General features: G+C 30.4%; 1 protein-coding gene across 1 annotated transcript in view; it reads right to left on the minus strand.

The window, feature by feature from the left end:
• Window positions 1-11937, minus strand: part of IKKepsilon (I-kappaB kinase epsilon) — a 29153-nt gene extending 17216 nt beyond the window's left edge. The window contains exon 1 of the mRNA XM_072526643.1: window positions 11207-11937. Within this exon, the coding sequence (XP_072382744.1) occupies window positions 11207-11633 (427 nt within the window). The 5' untranslated portion in view covers window positions 11634-11937. The remainder of the gene's footprint in view (window positions 1-11206) is intronic.
• Window positions 11938-13193: the final 1256 nt, after the last annotated feature.

The following is a 13193-nucleotide window of genomic DNA, read 5'->3' on the forward strand; positions in this document are numbered from 1 at the left end:
TAGAGAGAATGAATGAGATGGAGCCGCCAAAACATATTTATAATCAAAGAATAGATGAAGCGAGAAGGAGAGGCAGACCCAGAGCACGATTTAAGGATCAGGTGGAGGAAAACTTGAGAATGTTAGACGACGAAGACTACGTAACTGGAAAGCCAAGGCGAAGAATAGGAAAGAATGGAGACTTATCCTTGAGCAGGCCAAGACCATCGATGGGTTGTGGAGCCAATGATGATGATGATGAAAATTCAACTAAACTGTTGAATTTCTGCTTCCCTATTTATTTTTGTAACTTTTTGTAGAGCACTAAAATATGTATTTTGAAACGAATATTAAAATTGTTCTATGAATTAAGCACATTCCAAATTTTGCAAAAATATAATACATTTACAACTCAACACTCAACAGATATAACTGCAACGCTCAAGGTCACTTCATCGATAAAAAGAGGAGCCGACAGTCAGTTGTATGCAAGTCCCGAAGCGTAAACACCCGTATACTTGAACCGCATTGAACATCAATTTTAGTGCGTTTGCTACTTTGTCAGATAACTCGTGAAATATTTATTGTTTGTTGAATTTTCATATTAAAACCTAAGAGGTGACATAATTTTTCATTAAAATGAATCGCGTAAGTACCGTAAAAAATCGGATTCTGAGTGCTCAAGCTCGTGAAATTATATGCTCGGTTTTAAAATTTACGCAATAGAAAGCAGAAGGAAATGTTCTTATTGAGTTATCGAAAGTGCAAGAACGAGTAGCTGCTTTGGCAGGTAAATTGATTGTATATTTATATTAAAATGTATATATATATATATATATATATATATATATATATATATAGATATATATATATATATATATATATATATATATATATATATATATATATATATATATATATAAATATATATAGATATATATATATATATATATATATATATATATATATATACAGGGTGGTCCTTAAGTAAAACCGTAGATTCTGCTCTTTAAAATATTACGATTTAAGCCAACTTGCTTTAATAAAATGTTGATATCAAGAAAGATACAGGGTGTTAAAGTGGAAATTTAAAATTTTATTGTTCGCTATAACTTTTACGTTTGTAAATATTTTTGGATAAAAATTTACAGTTGGATGCTTTTGAGTAGGATAAATTATAATTTTATACTTACTTTAATGTAACTATTTGTGTTAAAAACTATTAAAGATACATTATTTTTACAAAGAAAAGGTATACTTGTTAGTAACCTGAAAATTCAACCGTTTTACGAGATAAATGCATTTTATAAGTCAGCTGCACAATAATTCTTAGTTTGATATTTGGGCGGTAAAGCACTGAATACCTGTAGATAAGCATACTTCATAGTTTATTCTTATTAAAACAACTCAAAGATGATAATGTAACATCACAAAATGCTTTGTTATATGTGCTAAATGCCTTATTGAAGAACATATATTTCATCTTCTTCTTTAGGTGCCGTGTCCGTATTTAGACGTTGGCCGTCATCATGTTTACAATTTCGCTTTACTATCGCTTTTTAAGTCTCTATAATGGCGTTGTATTACTTTTTCTCTATTGTAAAATGCTCAAAACCCAAAATATGTGGTTTATGCAAGATCGTACATAACCACATTCTAGAGAGAAGGCAGTTAGAACATACTTAAATACAACTTTTCTGAACGTTGGATTGGTCGTAGTAGTCATAATCCTTGGCAATGTGGTGAGATATTGATATAATTATTTGATTCATAAAAAATCCGAAAAGAATACTTATTGTTCATTAGGTAAATTGTTTACCCATTTTTATTAGGACAAATAGAAACTAGAGCACAGGTATTGAATAACACATATGTGTGATGTTTCATAATACTTTTGCTACAAATCTACCCTGAAAGACTCAGCATTTTTACAAAAACATCATCGTTATCCTAATAACCGATATTGTTATAAATATAGTAAACACACAGGCAATTTAGTTCAGAATAATATTAGTTCATTAGTAAATCATAATAGTCCATTTGTTCGAGATGTAATTATAGTTACTCGTAAGCTGTAACGTAATCATATAAACAAGTAATGTCATCGATATATTCATCTATTATACATTATATCCACCACGTAGCCCCGAATTTAATCCGCTTGATTTTGGTGTATGGGACGCATTAAAACAACGTGTCTATAAGAATCCCATAAACATTCGCAACCAACTATGGGAAGAAATAAATACTGCAGCAGTTTCTTTAGAACCAATGATGCTATTTAATATGAGACGATCTTTTATGGAATATATTGACAAATGAATTAAAGAAAATGGTGGATATATCGAACACTTACTTTGACAAAAAGGTGTGTTATTTAGTTTAACTATTTCTTAATTTGATTTGTAAACAAAATGTTTTGATTATGACTTTAATTTAACATAAAACGTAAAATGTTTGATGTAAAATTCTATTATTCTGTTATTTTGTCAAATCCTATTATTAATTATCCTGCTGATATATTTATTTTATTTAATATTTCGTTAACTATTAACTTTAGTTACTTAAAGGTATTTTATACCAAAATTCAGAAGTATTAATGTTTTTGTCTATTTTTTAATATATATATATATATATATATATATATATATATATATATATATATATATATATATATATATATATATCAGTGATAATATATATATATATATATATATATATATATATATATATATATATATATATATCATTTTAATACAAAATATTAAGATATTAAATATATATTAATATATATATTTAATATCTTAATATTTTAAAGTGTAGAATCTACTGTTTCTTTTTGTACAATTGCTTAAGGACCACCATGTATATATATATATATATATATATATATATATATATATACATATTATTTATTATCGAATATAAAAAGAGATGCTAAAAATTTTCAAAAATTTGTAAATGAATTGAATTATGCAGGAAGTAGAGAAAGTATGAGGATGGAATTCCACAAACTTGGGTTTCGAAATTAGACATTTAAGGCTGCAATATCTGAGGAGAACCAAGGAAGCAAGAGATGCAAATAAATTTATAGTGTTTACTGATGAAACTTATTTACTAACGAGCCATATTGCAAAAAACCTGGTGTGATACCAGTAATAACGGACTTAAAAAACCAGTGTCAAAAGGGCAACGTTTAATTATTGTTGGGACAGGAAATGAACAAGGTTTTGTTCCTGGTTCTTATTTGAGGTGGAAGTCAACTTCAAAATCTGGAGAAGATCATGATGACACGAACTATGCAAATTTTAAAAAATGGTTGAAAGAACATCTTTTGTGTAACTTGCCTCCAAATAGTGTAATAGTGTTAGATAATGCGCCATACCATAATACACAGGAAGATAAATGTCCCACATCCGCATTGAAGAAGTGTGTTATGCAGGAATGGCTCCAGGAAAGAAATATTGCATATACTGCCTCTATGTTAAAGCCTGATCTCTATAACATAATAAAATTGCATAAACCTCGTTATATAAAATATACAATCGATAGAATTATACGAGCACAAGGACATGATGTATTTAGACTCCCACCATACCATCCAGATTTGAATCCTATTGAAATGGTTTGGGCAGCTTTGAAATCATATGTAGGAGCCAGAAATGTAAACTTTACAATTACGTCAATCCAGCAGTTGTCGGATGAGTTTTTTCAAACCTTTCCTGTGGAAGAGTGGAAAAAAATAACAAAGTCATCGCAACTGAACGTGACTTAATATCAAAGGAACCACTAATTGATCTAGTCATAGATCGTATTGTTATTAATCCAGACGAAAAGGCAGATAGTGACGATTTACAATTTAATTCCGACAGCGAAAATAGCGACCTTGACGATATTTGAAAATAAAAACAGGTAAATCTATTTTCATAAACTTATTTCCACAACCGTTGAAAACAATTTATTTTAACTAAATATAGCAATTCTCAGTATGAAACAAATTTAGTTTTTTAATTTAATAGACTTCCATTCATTCAGTTCATTTTAATGATTCTGACTAATAACTTCAGCAAATAACATATTTTATCCATTACCTCAAACATTTTAACTTTGATATTAGTGCTCTGATAATAAATATAATTATAAACTCATTACAGTAATTATGGAATATTAATATTACGGTTCAATGGACAACCTCTAAAATAATATTCGATTAGACAACACCGCATCAACCAACGTCTGTCGTGTCAAAACGTCACCGTTGCAGTTAAATCTGTTTAGCTGTACCAGAGTATTGTTGTACAAGTTAGGCCACACATAGGGCAGAATGTGTATAACGGGTTGCGTTTGGTCACACTTATGTTAGATATTAACAATATTTGAACTGTCAATATTTTTATTTTATGATTAAAAAGATATATTTGTTAATAACTTTAAAACTCAACAGTTTTCGAGATAACCGCATTTTACAAATCAGCTGCATAACTCTGTTTTAATGCCATTACTCCAGAAAATGAAGAAAAAATAGACAAAAACATGAATACTTCTGATTTTTGGTATGAAATACCTTTAACTAAAGTAAATAGTTACCGAAATATTAGAGAAAAAATAGTATATGCTAATATTTTTTTACATACATCAGTAGGATAATTAATAAAGTGTTACAGAATTTGACATCAAACATTTTATATTAAATTAACCCAGATACTCCTAAAACTTTTTATCTTAAAATTTTTTAATAAATTCTGCTATGAATGGCTTTTTACTTCAATCATATACGAGTTTTACAAATAAAATTTTTCATTTAGGTTGGCCGTTTTTGAGTTATCAGGTGTATGTTATAACCAACAGTAGGAATTCAAGCTACAAGGATCAATGATTTCATTATACAATAATAAATGAAACTAAGTATACAAATTAAAGTTATTCTTTATTATGGTAACTAAAAAAACATGATTTAGGGTGAAGTGCAACATCGCACTTGTTACATCTGAAAACTGCCTGCTTATGACATACACCACACTTTGTTTGTTTTTCTTGATAAATGACGATATGGTCTAATCTATCGTACCTTGACTCAAAATGTGTAAGTTGACTTTTTTTGACGGTCCGCAGTTAGTTGTTTTCTTATACGTTTCCAGTAATCCTGACGCTATGCATCCTCTTAATGCTAGGTGATCCATTTTCCCACCATTACTTTTATGCAATTGCCATGGATTGTGCTCTGCCATATCAAGACAATGCGAAAATAAACTAAAGTACCATTTTTTGCTTCTGACACCTATTCTGTATAAGCTTATGTTTTGGTCTGCACGGTCTACTCCTCCCATATTTTCATATTTTTTTATCATAAATGGCTGTGGGATGAGTATACTTTTCTTTCTGTGAATATCTTTTCACCTGTAGGGTTGGCAGTGGTGAAGTAGCATTTGATGCAATAGTAACGACATTATTGTCGTTCCATTTACATACTATAATATTTTCGTCTTCTACGAGTGAGTATTCAAATACACAACTCTGATCTTTTTTGAAAAGCTTGGAATTTTTTAGAGGACAACCCGGAACTCTATTTTCCCAAATTGTCCCAGTACATTTTAAATCTCTTGCTGTTAGCTCACGTAGTAATGAGTGAGGTAAAAAAATTATCACAGGATAAGTGAAACGGCGCACCTGGATTATCAGACTGCAATTTATCGGAAAATGACAATACAACACTGGCTCCTAATTCCTTGTATGTATCAGAAAGTAAAGTTGTGGCACTTTGATGAGGTTCAAACCACTCGACATATCCCTGTTTTGTGGTTCCGACCCCTAGTTTATAGCCCCATCTAATGGGTTTACCTCGGATAAACTGTTTTGAACCATGCTGCCCATAGTAAGGGACCATTGCTTCATCAACACTGTGATTTTCTTCAAATGTACGAAACATAAAATTTTTATTGATTATGTCAAATAACGGACGCATTTTAGCAAATTTATCGCCTTTTTGTAATTCGTTATTATCAGAAACATGTATATTTTGCATAATAAAATTGAATCTCTCGCGATATAGCCGAATACACCAACTTACACCCTGCGTCATCGTTGTTTTCCCAGTACATAGACCTTCGAGGAAATGAGAAATATCCACTTAGAAGTAATATCCCAACGAAACACTTAATTTCATTTTGATTGATATCTCCAGAGCGATTGTGTTGAGATGCATATAGATTACTAAAATGTATAATTAGGTCCACAACTGCATCATCAATGAAATGGGAAAATAACTGTAAAGGCGTGAGAAAATTTTTTGGTTCACTTACTGGCTTACAGTCGGAAAAATTGGGATCAATATTTTGTTTTTTTTTTTAGGAATACTCTCTTTTTTTCTTCAGTTTAGGTTATGGAGCACTTACACCAAAGCCAGACACACGCACAGACAACGGGAGGTTATCTTCACTATCAGAATCTTCCATTGTAGTATCTTATGGACCCGAAATAATAATTTCATTCTGCCCTTCATCCTCCAACGGTGTACTATCAAAAACAACTTCAGCTTGTACTCCTAATTGACTACCTGGAAGGTTATTTATGTCAATGTGGTTTTCATCCCCGGAATCTTCATCGGTATCATATTTATCGGATGGAGGGATGACAATAATACCATCAGGTGATGAAGATGGATCATCTAGGTGTTCAATCTCATCTAATAACTCATTGAGAGTCAATGGTTTCGACCAATAACTAAAAAGTTACAAACTGTTATGACTGAGTAGCATGTTATCCAACCGTATGTTATAACATACAGTCGTTTTTGAGCATTATTTTTTCCAGAAAAAAGAATAAATATTGATAACAGTAATAACTATAGTAAAATATAATCCAAAATAAAAGTAAATGTTAAAACTTTCTGAAAAAATAATGCCATAGTATCATCAAAATACTTACTTCCTTTTATCCATTTTGTATATACCACGTGCGCTAATATTTATTGCAAATTTTCAACATCTTACTTAGCTAAACGTCGACTGTAGATGCAAATGTAAACCACTACTGATAAATATTTAAAAAGCAGGCTATGTTCTGACATCTAGTGAGTAATAGTAAAAGTCGAATAATACAGGAATTTGTAAAGCATATGTTTTAACAGACAGTAGGAGTATCTGGGTTAATATCATAATAAAAAACATTTTATTTACAAACCAAATTAAGAAATAGTTACCTAAACTGAACAAAATTAAAATTTTTGTCAAGGTAAGTGTCTGATATGTCCACCGTTTTCTTCAATGCATTTATCAATATGTTCCATAAATGATGGCCATCTCATATTAAATAACATCATTAGTTCAAAAGAAACTGCTGTAGTATTTATTTTTCTCAAAGTTGGTTGTAAGTGTTTATGGGATTCTTCTATCCACATTTTTTTCATTGCACCCCATTCACCAAAATTGAGCTAGGTAGTGGTTGGAAAATAACTATCACGACCAACCATGTTTAAGTATGTTCTCACTACTCTCTTATAATGTGGGCTGCACCATCTTGCATGAACCATATATTTTGCCTTAAGTTTAAGTTGACAATTCTTTCAACAAATCAATAAAATCATTTTGTAAAATGTAAATTCAAATTACAAGGTAACTCGCATGGCCCTAAAAAATGATTACCAATGATTCCACACTATACATTTATTTTAAATTCATTTTGGAAATGCCTGTCTCTCTTAACATGAGGGTTTTTAGTGTCCCAGAAATGATTGTTCCTTAAATTAAAAACACCACATTTAAATGTAGCTTAATCAGTAAATAATATTCTATCGACAAAGGAGTGGTCAAGATTTTGCCTGTTTTGGATATCATTTGCAAATCTGCATCTTAAAGATAAATCTACTGGCAATAGACTTTGCACATTTTTTTAGGAGTAAAATGGTAAGAGTCAAAATGCTCATGGTCTGGAATTTTTAAAATTGAAGCGTTGCTGACTCCTAACAATGAAGATAAATGTTACTGTAAATATACTGTAAATATACTGTAAATATACTGTAAATATACTGTAAATATACTTACTCACGAATCATCGTCAAAGCGAACCATTACTTCATCTTCTTGATCATGTGTAATGATTTTCAGTCAGCCTAAGTTGTCACGTTTAGGGCAAAATGAACCACTTTTGCCTAAATTCCAAAATATATGTTTAAGGGTTTGATGATTAGGTTGCAGCCTGTTCGGTTATCTTCTTAAGTATTTCGTTTTTGCTGCATGCCCGTTAAAATATTGCTGACAATAAATAGCAATCATATCTCTCATATCGATATTAGACAAATTATTATGCCACAGCATTTTTTGTTATTCTTTAATAAACCAAAATAAACTAGATATTACAAAAGTCACTGATTAATCGAAACAAGACCTATTTTTAGTTGTAAAAAGCATTTAGCAGCCATAACAAAGCATTTTCTGGTATTACATGGCCATCTTTGAACTGTTTTTAAAAGAATAAACCATTAAGTATGCTTATCCAAAGGTATTCAGTGCTTTAATGCACAAATATCACAATTAAGAATTATTATGCAGCTGATTTGTGAAAGGGGATTATCTCGAAAATTGTTGAGTTTTGAAGTTATTAACAGGTGTCTTGTCTTTTTGTTGAAATAATGTACCTTTAATACTTTTTGGCATAAATAGCAGTAAATTGAAGAGCAAAAAAGTTAAGTGCAAAGGACATGGCACTTTCCTTATGTAAAAGTGGTTTCAGTTAAATTGGCTGAAACATTGCAGAAAGGTAGTTTTGGTCATGTTTATAAGTTTCCATTGCGCCAAGACTCAGGAATAGAAATCAGTTGTTTCTGAATTAAAGAGGTTCAAACTGTCAGTTTTTAGTCCATTTGAATAATCCATATTTGTATGATATATTAATATTCGCTCCGTGCGTGACCATGGTAGGGGTACTTTGAAACGATGCCAGCATGCATAGCAGCAAAATATGACAAAATTGGACCTACCTTTTTACGCATAAATTTTATCAAAAATGTGTGCAAATACATATTGCGTATTTAATTGTGCTAGTAATAGCAAAAATAGTAAGTGTAGTTTTTATAGGTTCCCAAAGATTACATATAAATTAGAGAAAAGAAAAAGGTGGATCCGTGCTATTAATATGAAAAAGTAAATATCACATAACTTCATTTTTATGCAATTGAAATAGGAAAAATTTAAATAATTTACCTTAAATGATATTTTATAAGGCTTCAAGCTAACTGCAGAGTGCCTGATGACTTTAGCTTTTATATCATAACTTTTACTATTACTGTTTTTAAATATATGCTCTTTCACGTGAAAAACTTGATTTGCCAGTACTAGATTTTTCCCTTTTTTTCCGTTTGGGGTTGAAAAGATATATTATGATGAATTTTGAGAAACCCAGTTTTTATTACTACATTTATTTTGTACATAAACTAAAAAAATATAATTAAAAAGTTAATTAATAATTGTCAATTTCGCATGTATTTAACAATGTTAAACATATGTCATATGTTTGACCTGAAAATTGGTAGGTCCAAAACTGTCAGATGAAGGCGGTAGGTGTCGCGTCAGTCACGCACGGAGCGAATAGGGTGTTAGTAAATATGTACAACAAACTTCAGGTAGTGATTCTGTATAAAAAATAATGACAGTTTGCTATATAAACATATTTCCGCAAACGCTTTGTTTTCCGAGATATGTGTTAAAATTTTTCATATGTGACAATTTATTTATTGCTCTGAAATGGGTTTTAGGTATAAAAAATAAAATTTGATGAGTTTTAAGAGGTAGTTAAAGTATAAAAGTCCTTTATACTAGAGATGTGTAATACTGTCTTGAATGGCACCCTCATATGGACACCTTAGAGTGTGTCAATTGTATTGATACAAATGAAATGACACAGTGACACCTATGACACAGTTCAACACACCAACACAGTGTATTAAAATACATAGTTTGTGATACAGCGTCTCAGTGTCGACTTCAGTCGACACAGTCTCAGTTTCTTTTTCGTTAATCTTCGACACACATATAATAAATTACAGCATACCCACAAGCTCACACATTTAATTATGTACTATGTGTTGTTGCCGTGAGTATATTTGTAAAAGCTACTTAAAAAAACGAAAGTTTATAGTCAGTAATTAAAAGAATGAACATATATAAGGAATTCATTTTTTTAGCAAAGTTCGAACTCCCATGAAATGCCCCAGAATTGTTTTACTATTACTATAAATCTATGAACCAATTAAAATAAATATCAAATATCTACAATTAATCAAAATTTATAACTTTAAGTTTAACTACTTACACCAATTAAAAGATTTTGAAGGAAATATTATACATCATACATTTTTTCTTTCTTTCACTAAATTCGAATCTAATAATACTCAGTCTTAAAGTATCCAATTCAGGGTAATTTCGCTTAAAATGTACTGATGTACCTCAAGAGATAAAATGTTTTCTTTTAATTTTACCCAAAATTTTTTGAATATTGAGATCACTTCATGCAATAAAAAAGTGACTTAATTATACCAATGTTATTTTGATAGCGTGTGTTTTAAAAAAATTCCATCATTTGACAACTATGTGCATAGTTATATTTAGAATTAGTATCAAGGGTATCATTTCTCGCTCAATGTAACACAATACTGGTGCAGTGTTTCTGAACTATGCAACACCTAATACTGAAACATGGTGTCATGACACTTTATTGTGCTACTGCTGATACATTGTACTGATACAGGCAGCTGTGTCAGTACTGTCACTGTCAGTGTCATTGTATCAACACTCAAAAATTTACGGTATTACCCATGACTACTTTATACCACATATTATGCGGTGTTATCCATCAGCTACATCAAAGCATGCACAAAATTATAATTTCTCATACTCAAAAGCCCTCAGTTATAAATTTTTATACATAAATGTCTACAAACATGAAAGTTATATTGAAAAATAAAATTTCAACTTTAACACCCTCAACTGATATTCATTGATTGTTTTACACAAATTTTTAGGCTGCCTCCAATATCTACTCAGAATATGCGAAATACAGAAAAACTAAAGCTCAGCGTAAAAAAATGTATAGATTGAAAAGTGAATAAAAAATAAAACATAATTCACTGTCCAAATTTCAAACTAATCCGACTACCCTCACTAATGTAAGTAATTACCAGAATTTTGTATCAGTTCCATCTTACTACACTAATACCTAAATATTTAATACTAACCTGGCTTTAGATCTCTATGTATTAGATTGTTATCTCTTAAATGTTTCATTCCTTTATATAAATGCTCCAATACCAACAAAAATTCAGACTCTTCTAAACCATATGTATTTTCAGGATCGTCTAAAATGTTAAACAGACTTCCACCAGTACACAGCTCCATAACTATTACTTTGCCCCTGTTTTCTTGCTCTTCTTCAATTGCCAAAAGTTTAACAATATTTTCATGATTAACTCTTTGTAGTACTTCGAACTCTCGCAGCTGAATTTCTTGTGGTCTAAGTGTGCTAAGTTGATTAAATGTTTTAACTGCTACAGGTTCACCATTTACCTTGTTAACACCTTGATGAACAGTTGCAGTAGCACCTTTCCCCAGAATACTGGTAGTAGACCAAACATAATTTGTTGAACCTCGTAAATAGGAAGACATTTTTATCCAAAAATAAAATATGTCTTTTAATTATAAAAGATTGTTTATTTATATTTACATTATTTGATTATTCACATTCACCACGAATTATGTTATTGTCACTGACAACATTGATGTCAGTATGTCAGGTGACTAAACATAAACAAGGATCAAAGATCCTTCTTCCTCAACTCAATCAAATATGACAAAAAATGTCATTTCCAATGATTAATAACAAACGCTGCAGAGTGTAGCTATTGTATATTTAAGTTTAGTTTTAGTTATAAGTATGTTATAAGTTTATCACAATCTAGTGATGTATAAAAATATAAAGTTAAACTTTCTCTTGTTTATTATTATTCCTTTTAAATCAGCGTTCCTCAAACTTTTAGCACAGAATACTAATCACAACAGTTGTTGTGATTAGTATTCTGTGGTATAGTATTCGGGCTCAATTTTCAATTACAATTTTTATGATGCTTCAGCCCAGAATAAATAACAATCAGAATGCCCACTACTCTCAGATGGCGCCTTTGAAGTTTGTCAGCACGCGATCACCATATCGTCGGCTTACAAGCGAAACACACTAAGTCAAAAAACATAGTTTTATAGTTTTCAGATAAACGTGTTTTAAATTTTTTTTTAAAAGAGTTTGATCAATTTTCACATTTAAAACTTTTATTCGTTGTTTTGTAATTATACGAAAGTTTTCATAAAGTATTAACAATGATTAGTGGCGAGGAGAAGTAAATTATATATTACCAAATTACTAATAATTATTGTTTAATTTTCGATTTGAATACGTTGACTAATGTTTTTTACACGTAGCATTTAAGTTACTGTGTTTTACTTGTTTAATTTTGCTATGAAAGTATGACTTACGTATATTTTTTTTATTTACTTACTGTCATACGATTATTGAAAGCTTCGTTCACATGGTAAATAATACAATAATTTTTGCTTATATAAGTCTCTACTTTTTTCATGTAAATTTTCACAAAACAAAAACATAAATACAAAAAACAGGTATAACAAAACAAAACGTGTTTAAAAAAATGTATGCTTTTAATGTTCAATGTCTTCTTGAGTCCTTTTCAGCTGGCTCCGCTGTTTGGTCTCAAACAGAAGAAGAACTTGGCAGATATTTGAACCAGATATGGAGCGCTTGCCGAACTATATTTTTTTCACAGAGCTTTATCAAATATTTTTTCTTTGCATCCGAAATCGGAAGCTGTTTAGAATATAGGTAATTGAGGAATAACCAAGTTTTCATTATTATCCTCTTCGCCTCTTCTGTTAGAAGCACGATGTACAAAACTAACGTTAATATTTTCATATTCGTTGTGACTTTCATATTCTTGTACTTGTAGTGTAGAATGTTAGGAAGCTATTTTTCATACTTAAAACACTTTACTTTTAACCAGTTAACCGTTTGCCCTTTTTGATCCTCTTTCTTAGTAACAATAGTAAATTGTGCAAGCTTTTTTAAATCTCATTGTTGCTCATTCTGGCCATTTTAAAGACATTTTCATATTCGTGAACACTAAAAATCTCCACATTTTTATTGGCACTTTCAATAGC

Source organism: Diabrotica undecimpunctata, chromosome 3, assembly GCF_040954645.1.
Source record: "Diabrotica undecimpunctata isolate CICGRU chromosome 3, icDiaUnde3, whole genome shotgun sequence".
NCBI classification, from domain to species: Eukaryota; Metazoa; Arthropoda; class Insecta; order Coleoptera; family Chrysomelidae; genus Diabrotica; species Diabrotica undecimpunctata.